Raw genomic sequence first — 27267 nt, forward strand, 5'->3', positions numbered from 1 at the left:
AGGTCCTGGAGTGGCCTAGCTAGTCTCCAGACCTTAATCCCATAGAAAATCTGTGGAGGGAGCTGAAGGTTCGAGTTGCCAAACGTCAGCCTCGAAACCTTAATGACTTGGAGAAGATCTGCAAAGAGGAGTGGGACAAAATCCCTCCTGAGATGTGTGCAAACCTGGTGGCCAACTACAAGAAACGTCTGACCTCTGTGATTGCCAACAAGGGTTTTGCCACCAAGTACTAAGTCATGTTTTGCAGAGGGCCCCCTCACAAGGGTCAAATACTTATTTCCCTCATTAAAATGCAAATCAATTTACAACATTTTTGACATGCGTTTTTCTGGATTTTTGTTGTTGTTATTCTCTCTCACTGTCTGATCATTTCTTTGTCAGTGGGCAAACATACAAAATCAGCAGGGGATCAAGTACTTTTTTCCCTCACTGTATATTTGTGTCATTCTCAAAACTTTTGACCACGACTGTACTATCGAAGATCGATGAGATACGCCTGTTGGCTCGGAAATCAGAGGTGGGTGTCTTACGTTTTACAAAGACATGGTTGGATTCATCTGTTTGTGACCAAAAAATTTAGATAGTAAGGTTTGGAATCGGAAAGGTGGAGGGGATATGTGCGTTTGTTAGATCGGACATTGCTTATAACGTCAAATCGGATTAAAACGTTGATCTGGAGATTGTCTGGCCGCCCAATCAGAATGCATTCCATGAAGGTCTGAAATTTGTGTTGTCAAACTGTAATGATTCTCTGCTGAAGGAAATCATTTTGTTAGGGGATTTCAATACAGATGTCTGCATAAAGGACTGAACATCAGGGGGAGATGGAATATGAAAAAGAAGAGGATGCCAATGAATTCAACTCTTTTTTCTTTAACTTATTTTGCCAGCAAGCTGCCTGCCACCTGTTCTGGTTTGTATGGAAACGACCAAGTCAAGAAGTATTATGAGTAAGGGGTTCAGCCAAACTCTTTTTCTTTTGCAAAGGTAGCAACAGACTAAATAGCCAGTCTGCTAGCAGAGCTTAAATGCTCCAAAGCCACAGATAATATTCCTGCAAGGTATCTTATAGATTCTGCTGAGCAAATTGCCCCTTGTATTACGCATATTGTTAATCTCTCTCTTGAAAAAGGCATCTTTCCCAGGGACATGAAACACACTAAAGTTATACCTCTGTATAAGAAGGCGATACATTGACATTTACATTTAAGTCATTTAGCAGATGCTCTTATCCAGAGCGACTTACAAATACATTCTGACCCTGGTAATTATAGGCCTGTATCTATCCTCAGTATAACATCAAAGATACTGGAGAGAGTTGTACATGAGCAAATGTATAATTATGTCAACAAACAAAGTCTAATGTATGATTTTCAGTTAGGGTTTTAGAAAAATGTATGTATACTTTACTTCACTGGGAAATTGATTGATGAGGGATATCTCTGTGGAATGGTACTGCTAGACCTACAGAAGGCCTTTGATACAGTTAACCCCTGTCTCCTAATCTCCAAACTGGAGGCACTGGGGTTAAGCCGTATTCCTCTAGGCTGGGTAAAGTCCTATTTATCAGGTAGGGAGTAAGTAGTAGAGGTTAATGGTTCACTGTCTCAGGCAAATCCAGTGAGTTGTGGCGTTCCGCAGGGGAGCATGCTTGGGCCTCTACTGTTTTTACTTTATATTAACGATATGAAAGATGCTTGTTCTTGCCATCTTCCTTTATGCGGATAACTGTACACTTCTGGTGTCTCACAAAAGTAAAACTATGTTGGAGAGCATATTTAGCACAGAGCTTACTAACATTAGCAAATGGCTTGGAGATAAGCTTTCTCTGCACTTAGGGAAAACTGAGGCAATTATTTTGGGATCCAGACCTAAATCGAGTGGGTCCTCTAAAATCAGAGTGGAGTTAGGGGGTGAGGTGCTGACTACTAAAACCTATGTTAGCTACCTGGGATGCATCCTTGATGGAAGCTTGGGAGGTGTGAGCATGGCCACTGGTTAATGCTAGGACTACGTTTTTGGCCAGAAAGCCCAAGCTGCTTGATAAGGACTTGAAAGTGCTAGCTCATTCAATGCCATTTTGACTACGCTAGTACTTCCTGGTTTGGGGGCTTATCCAAGCTTATGAAGGGGAAGCTCCAGATAGCCCAGAATATGCTGATCAGGGTAGTATTGAAGGTGAGTCCACGTACTCACATATGCAGGAGCTGCTTTCAGGAACTCAGCTGGCTGCCTGTTGAGGCTAGGGTGTCCCAGATTAGACCGGGTTTGGTTTACAGTAGTATTTATGGTTCTGTGCCCAGATATCAAACTGATTAATTTCCCTGTATTAGGGATGCACACAATCACAGCACCAGATCAGGTGTTGCTAATGTGTGCTTATACAGGTTCAGGAGTAATGATGGGAAAGGTATTTCTTGTATACCGGAGCCCAGAGTGGAACGAGTTGCCTCTGCCCATAAAAACAACATCCTCTCTGGGAAGCTTTAAAAAATAAAGTATTCTGATCCCATATGAGTGGCCCCTATGATGATGTAACTGCAATGATGAGATAGATGTTCTTCTCCTTTGTTTTTTGTTTATTATCGAGCTGTCATACTGTGTTCAACCGTGTTCGATCTTGCCTAGCCATCTTGTCTCAAGAGGACCACAATGGAAATAAGTCTGACTTTGTGTGTTATCCTCAATGATTTACCTCATGTGCATGTATGGCTTTTTCAAGTTTTGTGTGTGCTTGTTTATAAAAATGGTCAAATTAATAAACTAAACTAGTCCAGAATACACATTCATACCCTTATCTTTCACTTTCAGATGTTGGACCAAAACATTACGATACGGGTTTAAGTATCAATCCATCCAGTTGTTTGGGACACAATGAGGGAGCACCTGCTCAGCTTCCTAATGGTTTGAGTGGACATGGGCGGCAGTGCCTTTCTCTTGACGCCGGACTTTCTGTGAGCTTATAATCACTTCCTCCTATTAAGCACTCCGCATTGTTGGCCGACCTTGGCTCAGAGGCCCAACAGCGAGGGGCCTGGAGGGGTATCTGATTTCTGTTCCACCTGGCCCATTATTCCTGTGCCTCAGTCCCTTAAAATTCAACCATATCTTTATCGAAAGCTGAAACATAGGCCTGCAGGTATCGCAGCGGGTTGTGCAGGGCAGGCCACCTTCTTGTTGATATTGTGGCAAAATAACAAGTGAAGCACGAGCAATGCCATTTAAATCTCCGGTTGTTCTCAACAATGTTGGCTGCTTCTGTTAAGACTCAAACTTCATCTCCATTGTGCATCTTACCTGTGTTGCTCTGACCACTAATATCCCAGCAGACAGAGCCTCAGGACCTCTAACCAATATTAGATGTACCCCAGCGGAACTAAGTGGGAAGTAACAGAACTCCAGCTCTGTTGTCTGACGGTCTCAAGTCAACAGTGGTGGAATTGAACAAGGTGCACAAACCCCTCCAGTGATGCTTGTCATTTCTTTTGCAGGATGGTAAGCTGAAGGGTCACCTTTTTCCTCCTGCTTTTGCTGATGACATGCAGAAACAACCCCAATGGCTGAGGCTGTATTTGTGCTTTAAACACTTTAAACTAAGGCTTTGCCAACTTCATGTTAATTAATGACGCTTGAATTCAGCTTAAGAGCCGAGGGATGGACAGTGTCCTCATAGTGTACGGCTTGCTGCATTGGTACTCAGACAATTTGTGGTGTCAACATTTGAATACTATAAAACAGGAGGCTTGCGCTTTGCCTAAATGAATTTACTGGCGTATCGGGTTCTGTTGGTGGGCCCATGGCGAGTCAGCCCGGAGTGATTAGCCCTGTCCTGTACCATTCAAATCGAGGTAAACCTTTTAAGACACATTACATCTGCCAAGAGCAGAGGAGAGAATGCCAGGCCAGTGCCCTCTGTGTCCTATTACAGCTGTTACTCTACTCTCTAAGCCCCTACTAGACTTTAAAATAAGGTTGGTACAGTAGATGGTGAACTGACATCCCAAAATGAATTGTTAAAATTGGCCTTCGCCATCAGGAAGTGGAGGATTTCCAGGAGGTGAGACACCATTATATTGGATTTTCCTCAGAAGTGGAGGGCAAAGGCCAGAAATCACATTACTGCCCGATAGTGGCACAGGATTGAAAGCTGTGCTGAGTTATATGCATCATTGTAGAGTAAAGGCTGAATAGTCCCCTCTCGTGCCATGACATTGGTGAAGTGGTCCGTTTAGAGAAGCAATCTGTGTTTCGTAAATCAAATAAGCAGGCTGCAGATTAGTGCATTAGCACTGAAATAGTGCAAGTTTCCTGCAATCACAGAAAAGTCCCATATGGTCTGAAGTGGTAAAATATGGGTTATGAGTAAAGGCCAAAAAGAAAAAAAAATTCTAATTGATATACCCTATTGTTCTATCCAAAAAAAAGAGAGTACACACTTCCAATACGCATGAATTACTTATTCCACACAGTACGTTTAGGTAACATTACACGGTGGAGCTTGTAACATTACACAGTTCAATGATTGTTTGGAAATGACCACATTAAATCGGAATGAAAAATCCAAACAAATGCAATAAAACAATTACACATGATAATTGCATACAAATTAGACTGTTGGCTGTCTCACAAACTGTTGTATGCTATATTGAAAGATGGCCACATTCAAATGGTTCTCCCAATTATAACCACACAAATAAGATGGTTACATAATGGTTTTCACACAGGACTAATACTGAAAGGCTAAGGTAATTTGATTGGTAAGTCCAGCAGAAAGTATTCACAGGATTTGGCTCAAGATCAGAGTTTACCTGAGCTCAGAAAGGTTTCTTCACAATACGTTGCATCCAAGTTACCTCATGACATGCTGCATACATGGGACAAAGAGTAAACACAGCAAGTTACCTTTAAAAAGGCTCTGTTTTATTGGATTACAGCAGACAACTGGTTTTTGAAAAGAGTAAGCAGGATATTGGTATAAGTGGAGTATTTCTTGTTATACAGTGCCTTCGGAAAGTATTCAGACCCCTTGACTTTCCCCATTTTGTTAAGTTACAGCCTTCTAAAATTGATTATTCCTCCCCCCCCTTGATCTACACACAATACCCCATAATGAGAATGTAAAAACAGGTACATTTTTGCTAATTAAAAGACCTGAAATATCATATTTACATAAGTATTCAGACCCTTTACTCAGTACTTTGTTGAAGCACCTTCGGCAGGGATTACAGCCTCAAGTCTTCTTGGGTATGACACTACAGGCTAGGCATGACACTACAGGCTAGGCACACCTGTATTTGGGGAGTTTCTCCCATTCTTCTCTGCAGATACTCTCAAGCTCTGCTAGGTTGGATGGGGAGTGTTGCTGCGCAGCTATTTTCAGAGATGTTCAAATCGGGTTCAAGTCCGGGCTCTGGCGGGACCACTCAAAGACATTCAGAGACTTGTCCCGAAGACACTCTTGCGTTGTCTTGGCTGTGTGCTTAGGGGCATTGTCCTGTTGGAAGGTGAACCTACACCCTAGTTGGAGGTCCTGAGCATGTTTTCATCAAGGATCTCTCGATACTTTGCTCTGTTCATCTTTGCCTTGATCCTGACTAGTCTCCCAGTCCTTGCTACTGAAAAACATCCAAAGCATTATGCTGCCAACACCATGCATCACCGTAGGGATGGTGCCAAGTTTCTGACAGACATGACACTTGGCATTGAGGCCAAAGAGTTGAATCTTGGTTTCATCAGTCCAGAGAATCTTGATTCTCATGGTCTGAGAGTCTTTAGGTGCCTTTTGGCAAACTCCAAGCAGGCTGCCATGTGCCTTTTACTGAGGAGTGGCTTCCATCTGGCCCCTCTACCATATAGGCCTGATTGGTGGAATGCTGCAGAGATGGGAGAACCTTCCAGAAAGACAACCATCTCCACAGAGGAACTCTGGAGCTCTTTCAGAGTGACCCTCGGTTTCTTGGTCACCTTCCTGACCAAGGCCCTTCTCCCCTGATTGCTCAGTTTGGCTGGGCGGCCAGCTCTAGGAAGAGTCTTGGTGATTCAAAACTTCTTCCATTTAAGAATGATGTAGGCCACTGTGTTCTTGGAGACCTTCAATGCTGCAGAAATGTTTTGGTACCCTTCCCCAGATCTGTAGCTCGACACAATCCTGTCTCGGCGCTCTATGGACAATTCCTTCGACCTCATGGCTTGGTTTTTGTTCTGACATGCACTGTGAACTGTGGGACCTTATATAGATCGGTGTGTTCCTTTCCAAATCATGTCCAATCAATTGAATTTATCACAGGTGGAATCCAATCAAGTTGAAGAAACATCTCAAGGATGACCAACGGAAACGCGATGCACCTGCACCCAATTTCGAGTCGCATAGCAAAGGGTCTGAGTACTTAAGTAAATAAGGTTTTTCCTATTTTTTATTTTAATACATTTGCAAACATTTCTAAAAACCTGTTTTCGCTTTGTCATTATGGGGTACTGTGTGCAGATTACTGTAATGTTTTAGAATAAGGCTGTAATGTAACAAAATGTGGAAAAAGTCAAGGGGTCTGAATACTTTCTCGAAGGCACTGTATGTCTTGACCATGACACTAAAGCGGTACATAAAGAGCTTGTATTGGTTTGTTTCTAATGTCAGAATGGAACTAGCACTACTACTATTAAGTCAACATGTACGTAGGTATAAAGGCTATTACAGATGTGTATGTTCATTTGCAGGACAACAAATAAATCAAATAGAGAAAGAGATTAGAATATAATGCAGGCAGCATGATTCTGGATTTGTTTCAATGTGATTATTTCTTTCTGGTTTTGCCACTGACCGTTTCTTTTCTCTAACAATGATCCACAACATCACTTGGTCAAACAAGCATGTTCCTTACCAGAGTGCAGGCTGGCTTAGAGTCCAGGGAGTACAATAGCACTTCAGAACAGTAAATAGTTTGATTTGATATAAGTCCACCTGACAGGAGGGAACTGCAACGGAAGTTCAGCATTGGAAAACTGACTGAAGTATTGCCAACGGTTGTAGTGGTTCATGGTGTTTCATTACAAAATGTAGGACAGACCACTAAGATCAGCTGGAGCGAAAAAAAGGGGCAAGTTGCTCCCATTATAAAATGTAACAAAATTCCCCCAAAATTGTACAAATCTGTAGCAACACAGAAAAAATATATTTACAAGAACCCTTTTTTTAAAAGTGTAATAATGCAGCAAATCCAGCTTTGGCACTCAACGATCACCACCTGGTCAGTGCTTCAGGCACACATTCAGTGCACTGTGCCTTCTACCTCATCCTAAATCACACACAACATTACCACCATGTTTTTGAAAACGTTCTACAAAGTTAACTCAACCTTGAGGAAATGTTGGGCACAAACTGGGATGGAACAAGCAAGAAATTATTTGTTCAGAAAATACAATATTCAATAATTAAACTCTTTCCTTTTCAGCTCCTGTGGGCAACTGACAGTGGCAACTGTTCTCACCTGCAAGGAAGAAAAATGGTCCCGTTATTACATTTTACACAATTGGAATAACACTTTCACAAGAGCCCTGATAATTCCCAAAAGGGATTAAAATGCTATTCTACTGCCAACAGTCAGGGCTCTCAGTGCCTTGGTCCCATTAGTAACTAGGACACGTTGTGAAATGCAGCTACTACGGTAAGAAAAACATGCCCTATTCTAGTGGCAGCAGGTAGCCTAGCAGTTAAGAGGTTGGGCCAGTAACCAAAGGGTTGCTGGTTCGAATCCCCAAGCCGACTAGGTTATAAGTCTTTCAATGTGCCCTTGAGCAAGGCACTTAACCTGAATTGCTCCTGTAAGTCGCTCTGGATAAAAGCGTCTGCTAAATGACTAAAATGTAAATGTCTACAAAACTAATAAATTACGTTCGATACACTTTCTTACCCTTTATCCAGTCACCCTTCCAGAAGCATCCTCCATCATCCTGTCTTTGTCCGAGACCAGCTCCTTAGCACCCATGCGTGCATCCTTCCCCTTGGTTTCCTCCATCCAGCTCCCAAACCCCTCTCGACTGCCTCCATTTTGGCCACAATTCTGGCTGATATCAGATGTGTTTTGTCTCAATTTGCTGGCAAACCATTCCTTGATCTCCTGGCTGCTAAGACTGGCATGCTCCGTTAGCCTCCCAATATCCTCCACCTTGGGTGCCTTTACTTCCTGGTAGCGCTGGATTATGCTGAAAGCATTCTCTGTGCTCAGTAGCGCCCCCTCGCCATTTTGCCCACTGCTGTTCAGTTTATGGAAAAACTCCATCCACTCCAAGGTCCCACTCTTCAGTGCTGACCTACTGTCCTTGAACCAGCGGACGATTTCTGTGCGAGCCAGGCCTGTCTGAGCTTCAAGCTGATTGTATTCTTCAGGGGAAGGCCACCGAGTTTGTGCAAAAACATCCTTGAGAAGAGCCAAGGATTTGCTGTCTAGAGGCACTGAGCAAGTGGTGGTGGGGGCAATGATGGCAAAGGGAGAGCTTCTTGGATGGCCACCTTGCTTGCGCACACCATTCAGCGGTCCGTGTTGTTGCTGACGCTTCTCAATGTTGAGTCTCTTTGAGCCCATGGAGTTTAGAAGAGCTTGTTCAAGGTTGTCACGCAGTGCCCGGCGCTCTAAAAACCAGCTGTCAATTTCCTCCCGTGACAGTTCGGTTGAAGTCACTAGATTGTCAACGTCATTGTATGTTGGAGAGCTGTTTCTCTGGAAGTTCTCTTCTAGAATCTTCAACTGCTCAGAAGTCTTCCCTTTCATTCTCTCCAAGAGTGGAAATTGAGTCTGTACTGATTTTTGCTGCTCTGGTTTCGATGCTAGCTCATTGTACAACTGTAGAATGCCGTTCTGTGCATAAGGCCCTTGGTCATGAACCCACTTTGCATCCCCACGAGAGACACCATTCGCTTCCCCAAGAGGGGTGAGCACTTTGTCCTCTGAGAGACGTCCTCTGACATATCCGGCCTTCATCTCTGTTATTTGCGTTTTTGTTTTCTTGCCGTCTTGGGAAAAGCTAGGGAGTTGGAACGGGCCCTTGAGGGGAGTCCACACTGACTGGATTATTGTTGGCCTCCTCACTTGAGGGGCAATGAGAGGGGGTGAGATTGGTAACTTTAAGTCCGAAGCCAATAGAGAGTGGGTGATTGGAAGTTTGTCTTTGGAAACTAATGAAGGAGGAGGCAGCATGTAACTCTTGAATTGAGGGGTGACAATAGGTCTCTTCATCTTAGGGAAGACTGGAGAAGGTGCCATTGGCAGCTTGTTTTTGGTGTTCACAAGTGGAGTGGCCAAGGGCAGTTTTCCTTTAGAAGCCATGAGAGGTACTGCCGAGGACCTCTTCATCTCCGAGGCGATAATAGGAAGTGCTACAGATCTCTTTAATTCTGGGGGCACTGGGGGTGGGGCCATTGGAAGTCTCTCTTTTTGTGGAACTGGAGGAGGGGCCATTAGTATCTTCTCCTTTGGGTATTCTGCAGGGGCCGCCATGGGGCGCTTTAATTCTGGGGCGAATGAAGGAGTTGTCAGGGGTCGCTTGAGAGGTTGCACATAACTGGCTACAGTCACTGCAACAGGAGCACAGGTCATGGTTGATCCATTAGCAATACTTGTCAGTACTAGACTAGACTGCCCAAAGCTTGTCTGAATAAGGGGCTGGGTGGCTTTGGCAGGCTGAGAGATTGGGGTAGGCAGAACGGTGAAGGTCTGATGTATGGGTGGGATGGAGCCATTAAACATTTTCTTCCTGGCTTCCTCAACTTCCTCTGGTGACCAGGTGATGCCTTGCTTTAGCCGTTGGGTAGTGAACCACACCTTTATTTGCTCCTCTGGGTGCTTAGACGCAGCAGTTAGCCAGGACAGCTCAGCATGGGTTGGGTAAGGGAATTTGTTAAAAGATGTCATTAGGGTTAGGTTATTGTCCAGTGAAGGATTATATTTGGTGGAGTTCAGAGGAACAGCAATTGTTGGTACAGAACAGAAGTTGGGTGGTCTTTGAAGCAATGGCATTACATACGAGAGCCCTTGAATGATTGTTGGTTCAGGGATGATCATTGTGCCGTTTATGTTCACAGCTGTGATTTGATCTTTTGGGATAAAGTTTTCCAACCTCTTCTCCAAATCATTCCCTTGGTAGAGGGACTGTATGTTGTCCATGTTTGGCTTTCCGATATTCACCGTAATTGGTTTGCTCGGTGGAAAAGTGACAAAGCCGTTACCACCTTGTCCGTCTACAGTATTGCAGAGAACTGAATTGGTCTTGCCTTCGATTGTCTGCTCCAAGATAGTCTGGTTATTTACTTTTACCCTCTTGAACTTGAAGTTGGTCTCTCCAGGGTGTTGGGTCTCATTGTGGTCTGTAAGAGAGTCAAACTTTTTGGTGCTGAAGTTGCACACGGCACACAGGTAGAGGGGGTTGAGTATGACATTGGGGTGACTGGAGTCTACGTGCTCTTTGAAGTCGTTGAGGTTCTGGGTGGAGAAAGGACAGTATTTGCACTCATAACCTCCATGCTGCCTCAGCTGGGGCATAGGATCAGCTTCCGCCACAACTTTTGCTTCAATCTCACTTCCTAGATCTTCTATAGTGCCTTGTAAGGTATGTTCTTGATTTTCCACAGACTCTGAAGACCCATTTCTAGTCACATTGGCAGTGGACACTTCCATTTCTTCAGAGTCATCCTGCTCCATTTTGTCACTAACCCGGATCATGCAGGGGGTGGAGGATTTCCTGCGACTGGACATTGCTGGTGACTGATGTGGGATGTTATTTGGGTCAGGGGGAGGGTAAGTCTCCAGTGTTTGAAGAAGACCCTGCTCCTCTACTGTCCTGGGTAGTGCAGTGGTGTCTCCTGCTGACCTTGGATGTCAGCTCCCGTGTGCGGCTTCATGAGAGTTCATCACAGATGGCATTCACCTAGAATAAAAGGGAAAAATAGGAAATGTTAAAGGGGCAGTTGAAAAAAAGCTGAGGGATGGGGTTGGAGAAATGTAACCACTCTCAAACTCATAGAGCTATGGATGCAAGGATTGACCATCCATTTAAACATGTTTTGAGGCTATAGTGTTTGTTTACAAACAATGGAGTAAAACAAGCTTATATTTTGGGTTCTCATGGAGTGTGACAGTTAAACTAAGTTCATGAGGCATTTCTAAGTTATGTACCCATTGATGCTTGAAGAATAGATCATTAAAGTCCAAAAATGTATGGAGCAACTACAGATTGGCCCTTTAATACTGACATAACCTTTTATTTTCACTCTTGTAAAACTAGTTCAAAACTATAGCTAATCTAATCTGGAAAAACAGTAGGTCTATAAATTCAACATATAATTCAATATCTACAGAGAGTGGGCCTAAAATGCAGTACTGAGGTGTGACTTTCAGTACAAAGTTTAACAGCAAAGGAAATCCTTATATCGTTTGAAGCCAGACTGACATTCACACAAACTCAAAAGTGGAGAAGTTTTTGAGTACCGAAAGAGTCTCATTCAGGCATTCTGAAGCGTAACATGTACGCCAATATGAGCACAAAGCAGAAGATAAACTAGGCCATGGCCTGAGTGTGAGTGAGACCGTTGTGATGGGGGGAGGAAGGGAGAGAAAATCTAAGACACATGATAACCTATTTATCTAATAATGACAGTATTACAAACCTTAGTGTATTAGCCATTTTAAGTCATTAAACCAAACTATCACTTTTAGCTTTGTCGTTTTAATAATTAAACTTCTACGCTACATGCAATGGTCCTACCCAAGCTAGCCTACACTTACTAAATTATTACAATAATTAGGCCTACAGTACAACTACATTTTATTACCAACAAGCTGAACTAATTGCCTCTAGTTTTTTTGTTCAGCTTAATAGACAAAAGTATAATTATGATCTGCACAGGATTGGTACATCCGAACATCACACCTGCGGGACAGGTACAGGATGGCAACAACAACTGCCAGAGTTACACCAGTAATGCACAATCCCTCCATCAGTGCTCAGACTGTCCGCAATAGGCTGAGAGAGGCTGGACTGAGGGCTTGTAGGCCTGTTGTAAGGCAGGTCCTTACCAGACATCACCTGCAACAACGTCGCCTATGGGAACAAACCCACCGTCGCTGGACCAGACAGGACTGGCAAAAGGTGCTCTTCACTGACGAGTCGCGGTTGTGTCTCACCAGGGGTGATGGTCGGATTCATGTTTATCGTCGAAGGAATGAGCGTTACACCGAGGCCTGTACTCTGGAGCGGGATCGATTTGGAGGTGGAGGGTCCGTCATGGTCTGGGACGATGTGTCACAGCATCATCGGACTGAGCTTGTTGTCATTGGTGGCAATCTCAATGCTGTGCGTTACAGGGAAGACATCTTCCTCCCTCATGTGGTACCCTTCCTGCAGGCTCATCCTGACATGACCCTCCAGCATGACAATGCCACCAGCCATACTGCTCGTTCTGTGCGTGATTTCCTGCAAGACAGGAATGTCATGGCCAGCGAAGAGCTCGGATCTCAATCCCATTGAGCACGTCTGGGACCTGTTGGATCGGAGGGTGAGGACTAAGGCCATTCCCCCCCAGAAATGTCCGGGAACTTGCAGGTGCCTTGGTGGAAGAGCTGGGTAACATCTCACAGCAAGACCTGGCAAATCTGGTGCAGTCTATGAGGAAGAGATGCACTGCAGTACTTAATGCAGCCAGATACTGACTGTTACTTTTGATTTTGACCCCCCCTTTGTTCAGGGACACTATTCAAAATCTGTTAGTCACAAGTCTGGAATTTGTTCAGTTTATGTCTCAGTTATTGAATCTTGTTATGTTCACAAATATTTACACATGTTAAGTTGCTGAAAATAAACGCAGTTGACAGTGAAGAGGACTTTTGTTTTTTTGCTGAGTTTGTATTCAGTAGCACCATGAGACGCATGACAAAAAGCATTGATCAATCATTCATTATCCACACAGGGCCTGAAACAGTAATTAGGCTACATAGTGTTAATGTGCCTAAAGGTGCACGACACACCAAGACAGGGCCATATGACTGCCTTCCTGAAGTTTGCATACAGTATTTACTATTCATGTGACGCAGAAGAAAAAAAACATGTTTTTAAAATGGAACTGACAGATGTAGGCCAATATTCAGTAATCAAAAGGAATATTGTTAATTGTAAAAAGCTCAGCAACAGTGTCCTCAGCTCTAGGTCTGTCAATATGCCGGGCAGCAGGGATTATGCTGTCTTGCACCTTAAGAATGCAACATGCCAGGCATCTCATCACCTCTACCTAAACAACAATCTATGACATGGCCACAATTGTCTTTTCTTTTAAATATGGAAGGTTGTTCGAACACACTTGCCTCACAAATATTATCCAGCCTCAAAGGCACGCTCAATTCTACCCAAACTTGAATTGTCATGCCCATATTGCCCAGAACTGAATGAACTAAAACATTAATAAATAATTATGTCAGTCCTCCCTCATAAATGAAATAGATTCAGTGGCTCCTTATTAAAAACGAGAAGAAAAAAATCTAAAATAATTAAAGACTGCCTTCATTGCCATGGTGTCACTATGGCAACAGCCAAGGCAGCGAGGTGCCTTTCTGCTACCTCACACCGCTGCATATTAACGATTTCTTCTCACAGGTGCTAATTAGGCGAGGGGGGCTGCGGTCGAGCGGAGCTGGGGCCAGCCACAGTGAACAGCGTGTGGCGAAGGGTCCTCCGCGAACCCCGTCGGGAAGATCCATTCCGGCTGATCCGTGACGCTCGCCCGGGTAGGCCTTCGCCACGGAGGCGGCAGGGCTGGGCTGATCAAACATGCATGAGCCTGTCTGTCTCGTGTCCTCTGGCAACTCTTAAAGCGCCAGTCAGCCACGGGGGACATAAGCCGGCCTCCAGACTGCCTGGGATATGACTTAAACCTCATCTGTGCATACTGGCCGATTAACTCACTTCATAAATGGTGGCAACACTGACTGCCTAAAATCAGGGCAAGACAACTCCCACTAAAATCTGGGCAAGACAATTCCCTCTAAAGGCGGCTGACAGTGACATATGCCAGGGATGTTCAGGGTTCTATACAGTGGAAAAGACTAGTGCTGAAGATTTCTAAAATGGTGCGTTGAACTTTTCCGGTGCCAGTTCAGAGAACAAACGCAATGCATCATCGTGGATGATCAATGTCCTGTACAGCCAGAGCAGACTGTGTAAAACCCCAGAGGCAGCCTCTACTAAGTCACATACACGCAGCCCTGCGGTCAGCTCTCTCAAATCACAACAGAGAAAACGACAGACAGAGAAAGTAAGAGGGGAGAGGGGAGAGAGGAAAAACAACAAAAAAGAGTGACCGAGTCAATCTGACCATGACATGTAGGGCTCAAACAAATTTCACAAGTGGATCATGGCATGTGATTGACTGTAGGCTAATTAGTAACACAAAAGGAACTTCCTAGTTACTATAAAACTGTGATTATCAACACCAGTAAGGATAAGGATTCATATAGGATGTAGGCAGCACTTCCTAAAGACAACAAGGCATAATTTGTCCTCAAATGAATGCAGGTTCATTCAGAGACAATGTTCTTAGTTAGAAGTTGTCCTCAAAGCTCAGAGAGCATCATGCAATCCTAACAAGCAGTTCTAGAAAGGATCATGTTTTATTTTCCTGTGTAGAGTAATTTCCATATCAAAAGGTGGTGACTGACTGACATGCAATATCAAAGTCCTCAAATAGTGCAATGCACTGAGGAAACGTTGCATGTGTCTGATTTCAAAAGCATGTTAAGTACAAGCTCATCGGCTAAATCTTGCTCTATTTGGTTAAACGTTTTAAGAACTGCTTTGCCAGTGAGAGGAGACTAAACCCAAATAACAGAGCAGCTCATCTCAATGAGACAGAAGAATTTGAATGAGCACAGAATTAATTTAAATCTCATCAGGCCGCCCTTTAATACCTTATCAGTTCTGCATGGAGACAGAGGTAATTGCATTAGTCCCCCTTTGGTGTTTCGTAAGTCAGTGTAGCCTAATTGAAGTGGTTAGACAGTTACCTTCTAGGGGAAGAGCTCATGGGAAGTTATGCACTGTGCTGTTGTCTCTGGCAACATAGGTCGGGTTTAATATCTTCACACAGTGTAGAACTAACTGTACATTATATACAGACTCCCACAAACCCAAAGCGCTACGAGTCAAATACAACAAAAAACAAATTATACAACACAAATGCAGTCATGCAATGTACACTACACAAATATAGTGTAGGCTAATCCATATTATTATGTAAGGATGTAATAAAAAATAAAAATAAACAGTATTTCCCCATAGCTATATAAATGTTAGGGAAAAGTCTGTGGCAGCATCAGTGTGTAAGGGCGATTCCAAACAACTCCTACAACGTTCAATCATTACGCTCAGATTGATGCCCCTGAAACTTTGATGGCAGATTTGGGTCCAGGCTACTGGGGTTTAATTCTCCTCAGACGGCCATGGGACTGGCATGTTGCTATGGAAACTGCCAAACCGGAGATAAGAGTGATTCAATCTCCTCCAAGACCTTTTGATGGCAATTGTTACGCTCCGTTTGAATTTAGAGATGTAAGGGTCTTCTTTTTCATACTTTTGAAGGACATTTATGTAGATTTAGATTCGGAGTATAATGGTCAAATTTTGGGCCAACGATAATCTGGTGACTAATATTCCTATTCCTTGTCCTTCGTCGTGATTATTCACATTTATTCTCCTGCGAATATGTCTCAAACTAATGTCTGACTGTCTCTTAGTTCATGAAAACATCTCTAAACTTGGTCTTTGAAATAAACTACAAACTAAACCACAGAGACGAACACAAGATCAGACAAAGGATTAGAAGTATGTTTTTAGGCAGGATCCCGTCCCGCCCACCTGTGAATAAAAGGGACGAGACCACATGACATCCACAGGGACTGCTGTTCTCTGAGAACAGAGGACTCCATCTTGTCTGCAAACTCCACACATTAAAGACATTTATTTCAAAAACGCCAGCCAAGCAGGGAAATAGTTTGGCTGCACATCCTGTGCTGCTTGTTTAAGCTCCGATCTGGAAAACGTTTCTCCCCCCCCATGCTTTCCTCCTTACACCCCTGCAGACAAAGAAACCATTGATCCTTACATTGTGGTAAAGCAGGGTTTGTGGTCACTCTAAACAATGGCAAAAACGCAGGAAATGGTTTTCTGCTGACCACTGAACTGCGGATGAAAGGCTAAAACGTCCAGCGACTCAAAATAAAAGGTTGGAGCTCACTTATGAAAAGTTATGAAACAATACATTAGCCCATTAAAGTGTGATGCTGATAAACCGTGGTGGAGAAACCATTCATTTGTATATGTGTAAACAGAATGAGAAAAGAGCTACGTAAAGGACAGGAGCACAAGTGTGTGTGAGAGAGCTGGAAGGGGTATGTGCTGAATAACTGTGTGGTGGCCAGCTGCTTCTCTACATGTGGGGATGTCCAGCAGGAACTGGATCCAGTGGAGCGGCAGACTCCCATGGCTTCTTTCCCAGAGAGTTTAGAGGCAAAGCAACGTTGACGGATCCGAGGGGGTGTCTGTGGGGGGGGTGGGGGGGTTGGGGGGAGGTCTGATGGAGACAAGGGGGAAGGAGTGGGCTGAGTTTTCGGCTGTTGTTCGACAGCAAATACGTATCTTTTGCCAGACACATGGTCTAAGGTACAAAACGGTATCAGAACTCGTAGTAGTTCAAATGGGGACAACAGAATCTTCAGGCAGGCCTAAATGTTTCTTTTTAGACAAATTAAGAGACTTGTCTGTTTAAAATTATAATGTCCATCCAACAACGTATGCATGTAGGATTCATGCGAGATCAAGTCACAAACACTGTCCATGCACAAGTGAGACAGCAGACGTAAGTGAATAATGAGAGCAGTTAAAAATATAGCTAAACAATGGCAAACAAAGTATGGAGGAGAGCGGAATTAAGCCTCCCATGTACCCAGGACAAGCACACAGGTGAGACTCAAGGAGAAGCACAACATAGATCACTTGATGCCACAGAACCAATTGGAGAAAGCATCTGGCATTAACAAGGTGTGCTTGTCATCTTGTTGAAGTGATAAGGGAAAATTCTTCACTGCAGATATGTTTATATACACTGTGTACAAAACATTAGGAACACCTGCTCTTTCCATGACAGACTGACCAGGTGAAAGCTATGATCCCTTATTGATGTCACTTAAAATCAGTGTAGATGAAGGGGAGGAGATATGTTAAAGAAGGATTTTTAAGCCTTGATACAACTGACACATGGATTGTGTGTGCGTGCCATTCAGAGGGTGAATGGGCAAGAAAAAAGATTTGTGCCTTTGAATGGGTTATGGTAGGTGCCAGGCGCACAGGTTTGTGTCAAGAACTACAACGCAGCAGGGTTTTTCAAGCTGAACAATTTCCCGTGTATCAAGAATGATCCACCACCCAAAGGACATCTAGACAACTGTGGGAAGCATTGGAGTCAACATGGACCAGCATCCCTGTGGAACGCTTGACAGAGTACATGCCCTGACAAATTGAGGCTGTTCTGAGGGCAAAAGGGGGGAGGGTGCAACTCAATATTAAAAGTGGTACACAAGTATGAAAAAATATATATTTATTTAACAGTTCCCTACGTGGCTTTTAAAGTGAGTATTCTTCATGTTTGTATGCGTAGCCGTCTATTATGGCGCTTTGAGTGGGAAGGAATAAAAATGCCCACCCCCTTGATGAATTATTAAATGTGGCCTTGATCAAGGGTACACACAGTAACTCCAGTTGCAGTAGGCAGCAGTGGCTGCTTGTCAGCGATTCGAGAGTCAACTTACCTGGTGACTCAGGACTTGGATTGATTGAAAGGGAAAACGTGCTGGCATGTCAGCTGTTGAAAGACCGGAGATATGGTTCCCAAGTCTAACTATGCACCAAAAATCACTGTTTTCCTGCCAAATATGAATTATTCTATTAGCCCTGGCCAGGTAGGAGACATTACTTGGGTGAACCGCTTTAACCGTGGAGGTCGAGGAGAACTAATGTTGCGAAGTGTGAGACGGATCAAAGACTGTCACTGCAGCGTGATGACCCATGGTGGAGCGTTGTTGCACAAATAAACATACCCCAGATGGGTCTCGCTCCAACATTGAAATAAATACTGTAAAGTGTAATTTGTTATGCGGCCCATTAATTACAGTGGAATTTCAAGTGAGCGCCAAACACAATATTCACTTATCTGTACCAAAAACCATTACTTCTAGTAGATGGGGGAAAAAAACAGACCAGATGGTATATATTGTATGCTTGTTCCCCTGAAAAAGTCTGACACATCTACAATGAATTGTGTGGTGATTACTATATACAGTATTACATTGGTAACACTGAAGTTCCCTTTGCTGCATGTTGAACCATCTGACTAACCATCACAGGGATTTCTCTGCTATCAAAATCCTTGGGCGGGCTGCCTAGGCGTTTTTTCGGGCCACCAAACAGTGTAAAAAAAAATATATATCATTTTCAGGATGGAAAAGCACCTTCAGTCTAAATGACTAAAACCAGATATAAGTATGTAAAAAAGATAATGGACCTAAATATTTTGTAATAATATAATCTTTGAGAACCAACAAAATCACCAAAAAAAGCTAGACAGCCAGGGAGAATCAAAAATTCCAAAAACAATGAATTTGGCAGTTTAGATTTGTTATAAAGTTTGAACAAAATATATAGAATAAGGAAATTAGCTTAAAAACTGAAAACATTGTTCTCAGCTCCATGGATAAACTTCCATGGATAAACTTGTCCACACCGCCAAGACGGGGGCCTCTAAAATGTTCTCAAATTCAGCTGGGCCGACCACGCCCACCACCTTAGCCCCTTTTGATCCAGAAATCCAGTGGAATCCAGTCGAACGAGAGGGGGCTATTGGGTCTGTAGGGACACTTCTGCGCCACATATCCCCCACAGTGCGTTTGTGGTGTGCAAAGAGAATGTCTCTTGAAACAGACAAGTAAAACAGCTCAAATCTAAAACAGAAATACCATACATTTGGAGACTTGTTTATCGAGCTATTAGGCCTAGTTTTAATTGCAGTAACAGCCTGTTACTTTCTCATTGACAAAAAAAGGAAAACCGTACATAGTTAGCTAGCTAGGCAAATAGATGTTTTGAAGTGTTTAAAAAGTAAATGCAGAGAAATGTTTACCATGGGAACTACCTGTGTTAAAATGCAGATTGATCGTTTTTATTTGAATAAATAGCCTGCCCTACTCGATGCATGACTGAGAAGATTAAAATCAGCCAACTAACATGAACTATGCTAGCTAGGAATAGTAGCTAGTATGCAGCTTTGTGCTGTGCATTCTGTTGAGTTTGCTGAATGGAAAATTTGACTTCTGAATTGTTGCATATATTATGTTCAATATGTTTTAGATGAGCAGCTGTTCGCTTTGTTTGTATTTATAGCTATCTATTGTGATATTTACGGTATGTTGAGTGGGCTTAAAGCTGCGTAGCGTGAACGTGGCTTTGCCCATACCACATCCAAGGATGTTCTAAGGATAATATAAATAGAAAACTTGTAAATCTGATGTCAACGAAAGGCAGCGCCGTCTAAAGGGCCGATTTAAACAAGCATAGCAATTACAACAGTAGAGTAGTACCGGTTTCCCCCCTGAGCATCCCGCCCCCACCCGAGTGTTGCCCCGTTGTGAAAGGGCACTCACTGCACTTCCGCAGTAGGGTGGGGCTTCCCTTGGGGGGGGGGGGTTGCCTATCTTGCTCCAGTTCCGCCTCCACTCTCTCCAGCTCCTTTTTGGTCTCCGGTCCAGCGGCACTCTGGGTAGTCTCTTCTGGAATCTGAGACGAGACAAGAATGTCAGTGGCGGGGGGGGGGGCAGAGCCCTGCAAAGGCCCTGAAAACTGCACCGCTTTGTGTTTGCCGAAAAATTGAAGGTTGTTACCTTGGAAACGTGCCGAAAGAAAGAGCCGGACAGCTTTGGAAGGTTATTTGAATGACAAACACCACCTGGGATGTATCGTTTCATTGCGCTTGACTTATCAGAATTAATCACATTACAACTTGTCAATGAACGCCGTTAGGAATTAAGTTCATCGCCGATACAGTTAGGCTACTTTAAAAAGTGTGTGCAAGACTGGGTAAAACCAGGACCAGTTTATAACAATCAGCCCAAAGCGATGAAGATGGAATCTGTGTAAAATGGAGCTAGGCAGCAAGCCACATCTTTGCTGCTTATTTCGAAGATGTAACAAACTAACCCAAAATTACAATACACAGTGCATGTTATATAAAATATACCAAAAATGTGTTACAGGATCTCTATGGCAAACAAAAACATAACGTCTTAACATAAACACGCTTAGCCTATGCCGCTCAAATTGCTCATCCATATATTTATATATTCTTATTCCATTCCTTTACTTAGATTTGTGTGTATTAGGCATTTGTTGTGAAATTGTTAGATATTACTTGTTAGATATTGCTGCACTGTCGGAACTAGAAGCACAAGCATTTCACTACACTCGCAATAACATCTGCTAAACACGTGTATGCGAACAATAACATTTGATTTGACATTTACAAAATGGAGTCATCCACCTAGGGCTGGGATGATATATATATATATATATTATATATTTTTTTTGAAACACGAAACAGAACAAATTCTTTGGTCATTTAAAAAACCTGTGAATGTAAAATATTGTGCGCTATAGCTTGGAAAATAAATGTGTAACTCTGGATGACAACATAATGATTGTTTCCAACATTAGTTTTCCTAAAGAAATTAAATCCGCTTCTTGTTTTGTTTCCTTGCCATGATACTAACGAGTCTCGCGATACTGGTATCGTCCCAGCCTATGATCCACCCCACATGCAGCACTTATGACAAGAGGGGCTGCGGAGCATACAGTACAACCAGAGAGCCACTGAGATGCTACCCCTCAGGATGAGGTCATTGCTACAGACAGAGCACAACAACGCAGCTTTCAAGGGAGCTTAAGCCCAAAGAAGTGACATCATCCGTCCACCTGAAACGACTGCTTAGTCACCAACAGCATAGCATCCACATGTGAACCGCAGCAAGTGGTTGCCACATAGAACTACCTCCTACTCACCACTCAATGAATGTACTGATAAACGAGTAGGCCTATTCAAGGGTATGTCGCTGCAATGAAATTCATTTTCTTTTGGAGAATCAAAATTGACCGTTATTGAATGAAAACCACTGCGCTCTCTCCCCAAGGCTAGGCCTGTGATAACTACCAATAAATATGATGGTCCTGACAGACCCTCCTGTTTGCCAGAATCGACAACCCTGAAGTGAAGGTTCAGCCAAGGAGTACTTTACGCCTACGCCATGTGTTTACTTTTGAGGACACTGTTGGCGGCAGAGTTGAAGAGGAGAACAGTGTAAGGCTGTGTCCAAGCTTATGTCATTTCTGACCCTCAAATGAAGTCTTAAAGCAATAGAGCTGCTTTTGAAGGCAAATTTAGTTGATTATGGTTCTCTTCTCTTACACTGAATCATAATGTGAAATACAAAATGCTTTCGATTGCCAACTGCTGTTGAGAGATATGGCCTACATTTAAGTGTTCGGATTTTCACCATTTCACTAACAATGAGTCACTGAAATAAAAATATTTAGCATATCTTAATTGGTGCTGGCAATTAATTGACTATGGTATTCAAAGCGGGTGAGCAGACAGATCATTTTTGTGTAAACAGAGGTAACTATGCAATGAATGATCTTGGGGAAACTGCAGTAGATGGCTCTACACTACAGCCTCCATGTCTACAGTACAGTAGTTAGGTCCCACATGCAGCTCCCTGGGAAGAAACAGACCCACTTGATTCAGTGAGACAACTGAATGCAAATGCATTTACTGGAGCATTAAATATATTAATCTAATGCAGCAGAAGATTCTACTAGCCTTGGTCATACAAAGTATTTACAGGATAGGTCTACTACACCTTGCTTGTTAGTCTGCAGGGCTGCATATTGCAAAATGGAGTAGGCTATGCGTGTTAACATCCAATTAGGCAAGCCTGGCATAGTGGAGGAGAGCAAGAACCAAGCTGCAGAATTTGAGCACTGGGCTTGTGATTTCCAGCGTTGCACATGCTCAGTTGGGGGGGCTCATCGGAGCACATTGTATTTGCACCACATGACTTGCACAAGTGCATGCTTGCCAAGCAGCTCTCTGGAGCTCACATTAACCAATACTTATGCAAGCAGGAAATTCAAATAAGATGCAGATTAATGAATTCCTTGAGCTTGAACCAAAAATCGAGCAGTACCAGATTTTGCAGAAAAGTTTTCACTAAGGGCTAGTCTGAAGACAAAATGGAAATATCTGTTTTCCTGATAAAAATATTAGACAATACTTAAATCATTCAAAACCAACAAGTAACTGATCAACATAATATACATTTTAAAACTATTAACATCTATCATTGGGCTTACATAATTAAGGCTACAAAAAATAACTACAACAATAATAATATAGACTTACTACTAGTCACTTATCTCACCATATCTGGCCCAGGCTATAGGAGTTTTGAGTCTATTTTTAGTGAGTGCAAACTGAGAAGTCATACAAGGGACAGGGCTACCGGTAATTCAAAGCAGGCCTTAGAGATAACTTAAAAGTAGCCTGAGCCTGACATTGTAGTGCAGGGTTCCCCAATTTGGCCCGCAGGTGGTTTTACTTAGCCCTCCGAATTTTCTGATTTCATTGTTGGACATAAAAATGTAAAAACCAGGAAATTAATTTTAATTTGTAAAATATGTTCAAGTATTTCCACGCATATTAGAGACGTGATCATAAACAAATGTAAGCAAGGTTTGAAATGATTATGTTTCAGTCAAATATGATATCTGTTTGGGCTTCCTGCGGTCAATTTTCAGTCAATAAATGACTTGTACTTATGCTCCGGCTTGCCAACCATCCACTCAAGAAAAAAAAAATTAAGTGTCCCGCGACTGAATCTATACTGAACCAAAATATAAACATGCAGCAATTAATGATTTTACTGAGTTACTGTTAATATAAAGGAAAATCAGTCAACTGAAATAAATGCATTAGGACCTAATCTATGGATTTCACATGACTAGGCAGGGGTGAAGCCATGGGAAGGCCTAGGAGGGCATAAGCAACCCACTGGGGAGCCAGGCTCAGCCAATCAGAATGAGTTTTCCCCACAAAAGGGCTTTGTTACAGACAGAAATACTCAGTTTCATCAGCTGTCTGGGTGACTGGTCTCAGACGACCCCACAGGTAAAGAAGCAGGATGTGGAGGTCCTGGGCTGCGGTTGGGAGGCTGGTTGGACATACTGACAAATTTTCAAAAACAACGTTGGTTTACAATAGAGAAATTAACATTAAATTCTCTGGCAACAGCTTTGGTGGACATTCCGGCAGTCAGCATGCCAATTGCACGCTCCCTCAAAACTTGAGACATATGTGGCATTGTATGACAAAACTGCACGTTTTAGAGTGGCCTTTTGTCCCCAGCACAAGGTGCACCTGTGTAATGAGCATGCTGTTTATCAGCTTCTTGATATACCACCGTCAGGTGGATGGATTATCTTGGCAAAGGAGAAATGTTCAATAACAGAGATGTAAACACATTTGTGCACAAAATCTTAGAAATATGCTTTTTGTGTGCATGGAACATTTCTGGGATCTTTTATTTCAGCTCATGAAACATGGGACCAACACTTTACATGTTGTGTTTATATTTTTGTTCAGTATAGTTGATCAATGTCATAGTGCTTTGTTTACTTGCAAATAAGAAACCATGTAAACCATTTCCAGCTAAACTTTCCCATACAGTAAACCTAATAAGTAAAGTGCAATGAGCTGTGGGCATTGAACTCCACAGTCCAACCAACCTCACAACCATTGTGAACAGAGTGCCCCATGGTGGTGGTGGGGTTATTGTATAGGCAGGCATAAGCTACGGACAATGAACAAAATTGCATTTTATCGATGGTAATTTGAATGCACAGAGATGGTGATGAGATCCTGTGGCCCATTCATCTGCCACCATCACCTCATCTTTCAGCATGATAATGCACAGACCCATGTTGCAAGGATCTGTACACAATTTCTGGAAGCTGAAAATGTCATTCTTCCATGGCCTGCATACTCACCAGACATATCCCCCATTGAGCATGTTTGGGATGCTCTGGATAGACGTGTACAACATCGTGTTCCAGTTTCCGCCAATATCCAGCAACTTTGCACAGCCATTGAAGATGAGTGGGACAACACTCCACAGGCCACAATCAACAGCCTGATCAACTCTATGGAAAGGAAATGTGTCGCGCTGCATGTGGAAAATTGTGGTCACGCCAGAAACTGTCGGGTTCTGAGCCACGCCCCTACTTTTTAAAAATATATATATATATTTTTTTTAAAGGCATGTGTGACCAGATACATATCTGTAGTCCCAGTCATGTGAAATCCATAGATTAGGGCCTAATGAATGCATTTCAATTAACTGATTTCCTTCTATGAACTGTAACTCAGTAACATCTTTGAAATTCTTCCATGTTGCATTTATAATTTTTATTCAGTAAAATGTATAAAATGAACAAAATCCACTGAGCAGATAGGGCACTTTCTCATAGGAAGGCAAACAGGCAAGTGCTTGAGCACTGGTTGAGCCCTATCTGTGTACGTGCCTGCTCCAGTGGTGTTTCTGCATATTGTATTACTTTTAAACATGAGCTGGTAAAAAAATGTAATTAAAAGAGGAGGACCATGTCTTGCCAGTCACTGGTATAGCAGCGGTTGCGAAAAGCTGTACTGTACTGCCAATGTTGCGTCAGCACTACTGCCCCTGTCTAAAGGCGGATGTACACTACATGATTTTTGGCCACGATTTAGCTTCCCAGACAAGTTTTTGAGATCGGAGATAAAATCCCCATGTCGTTGCCTACTTGGGGCGCACGTCTGTCACCGACGCTCGCTTAATGTGAGTGGGTCAAAGATGCAATCTGAGGGCTACCAAACTCATCTTTGAGAAGTTCCAAACATCAATATATTTTCAAACATGTTTGATTTTATCAGCACAAAATCTGCAATTCTCTTGTAGAGTGAGATCTGCAATGACACATTTTGAGAATGGTGATCAGCAACAGCCAATGAGAGCTTGCCAGAGGAAGCCAGTGAGATGTTTCGCATCACCCAGAATGTGTAGACTCTCGAGCAGGAGCGATGACTACTACTAGTATGCGTTTGTACTTGCCTTTAACCAAAGTGTCAAATTGTTACAGCTCTGAAGATCACGAGCAATGTTATTCAATTCAATATGTTGGCTAGATATTTTAACTCTGTATGGCAAGCATGAATGTCTGACAAAGTTCATGAGGCTGCTTTGAGCCACAGCTCCTAGCTACGTTAAATCTTATCACATCATTGTTTTCCCGAGAAAGCATGGTATCGAGAATCCTCATGACCAAGAGAATCCTCATGACCAAGTGAAGAATCTTGTCGTGTGCGACCATCTCTGTGCCACATCGTTTAGTGTGTGCACCACTACGTTGGCAACACACACAAAAACTACTGGATAGACGGTCGTTTAATGTGAGAGGCTCAGCAATAGGATTTAGAAAGTTGTGTAGTGTTCCCCAGGTTTAAGCTGGACGCAGTGATATCGGTTGGTGTGGATAAAATGCCAGGGCCGAATTCTTGTCCCAGTCCGCCACTGCTGGTGGAATTTACCACACTGCTGTCACCGGGCAGCATAGCCCGCGCTGCCAGTGTGCCACCACCAATCCATACCGCGGAAGGCGTCACCACATTTAACCCATCTGCCTGCCTGGCTGGCTAACTGCTGTAGCAAGAAGCTAGTTTCAACCAGCTACGCGACAAATAAAACCAGAGCTATATAACAGCAGCAAGTAACATTTACAATAACTAATTAGCTATAAGTAACGTTAGCTAGTTACCTAATCCAAATTGTGCCTCTTGTTACACAATACATGTAACTAACGAAAGCACTGTGACAATAAAGAAAGACAAAATATTAACATTGTTAGGTACTGTACGTTTCGCTGGTGACAATAGGAAGGCTGTCTAATATGTAGGATGATTACATTACTGTCCTATAGCTAACTACTATAGTATAAATCCAGAACTTGTCAACAAGCTTGACAAACGGAGGCCGAATTTTAAAATAATGATGGGACTATTTAACGAGTTAGCTAACTATGTAAACAGACATTCTATGGCTAACCAGTTCAGAAGTAGTGTTGAAGCACGACTCTTTGTTTAGCACGTTTTCAAACTTCAGAAGTGAGCTGGGTCGCTAGCTAGCTAGGTGACAAGGCAAGCTAAATGTCTAACACCAATACATTAAGGTGCCCACTTCAAAGGGGCACAAAAAAAGTTAAAACGTCAAACTAAAAATATGTACTTAATTCTAAATTGTTAAATATTTACCTAAACGAAAAGTTAATGTATGTAGTTAAAGGGTAAAGTAGACTTTAAGGTTTTATTGGCATGATTTGATGGCAAGGTGATTCTAATTCAAGTGTGACAGCGCGCGAGTAGTGATGAAAGGGATGTCGCTAGCATAACCACACGAGCTGGGTAAACCAGGCGGCTAGTCTCGCTTGCTACCAAACCGTTTATAACTTCATTTTAGTAATTTATTTGGCCAATATTCTTCACCATTCTTGAAAAACGGTTTAATATAGTATTCTTACCTGCCTAGAGCCTTTTGTTGCTGGGACGATAAACTAGCAGTAAAATTCCCAATTCTAAGTAGTCGGTGGTAACGCGCATATTCCGCTGGTAATTCTAAAGATTCTGGCATAACCTAAAGACAACAGTAAAAAAAAAAAAGAAAAGTCGTCGTTCATGATCTACGACAAAAACCACATGATGTTTTACGTCAGCATATATTTGCATACGACGCCAAAAATATGTTTCAGTCAAGTGCCATGAAAATGTATTTAAAAGTTAGATATGGCAATATACATTTGGCAATTGAAGACATTTGGACAAAATGTCTGAATTCCTCCGGTGAGTGGATTATATTCGAATGCATGTTCAAACATTGACCATACTACATATCAAATAACTTCGTGTGTATACCATAACCTACATAAGAAATAAAGTGTCAAATCTACCCTGAAATACACAATATGAATTCAAGTCATTTTCACATTTTCTCCATTGATTGGTTATATCCAATAAATCTTCATCAATCATGTTTCACTCAGTGGATT

At 42.7% G+C, this 27267-nt stretch overlaps 1 protein-coding gene across 3 annotated transcripts; it reads right to left on the minus strand.

Annotated features, from left to right (window-relative positions):
• Nucleotides 1-7182: 7182 nt before the first annotated feature.
• Nucleotides 7183-26900, minus strand: zhx2b (zinc fingers and homeoboxes 2b). Of its 3 annotated transcripts, none has more exons than XM_045709630.1 (4): nucleotides 26743-26880; nucleotides 19728-19860; nucleotides 7908-10917; nucleotides 7183-7484 (listed from the first exon to the last, which is right to left on the minus strand). In XM_045709630.1, the coding sequence occupies exon 3, from the start codon at nucleotides 10743-10745 to the stop codon at nucleotides 7911-7913; it is 2835 nt and encodes a 944-aa protein (XP_045565586.1). In that variant the 5' UTR covers nucleotides 10746-10917; nucleotides 19728-19860; nucleotides 26743-26880; the 3' UTR covers nucleotides 7183-7484; nucleotides 7908-7910. The 3 variants fall into 3 exon arrangements, with proteins under 3 accessions (XP_045565586.1, XP_045565587.1, XP_014032751.1); XM_045709631.1 differs by having other exon boundaries at nucleotides 19665-19860; XM_014177276.2 differs by lacking the exon at nucleotides 19728-19860 and having other exon boundaries at nucleotides 26743-26900.
• Between the last annotated feature and the right edge of the window lie 367 nt (nucleotides 26901-27267).

This window comes from Salmo salar, chromosome ssa27 (genome assembly GCF_905237065.1).
Source record: "Salmo salar chromosome ssa27, Ssal_v3.1, whole genome shotgun sequence".
Lineage (NCBI taxonomy): Eukaryota > Metazoa > Chordata > Actinopteri > Salmoniformes > Salmonidae > Salmo > Salmo salar.

What these genes read in the sequence shown, in the direction of transcription:
- zhx2b (XM_014177276.2), bottom strand. Translation starts at nt 10,745, where the DNA reads ATGTCCAGTCGCAGGAAATCCTCCACCCCCTGCATGATCCGGGTTAGT.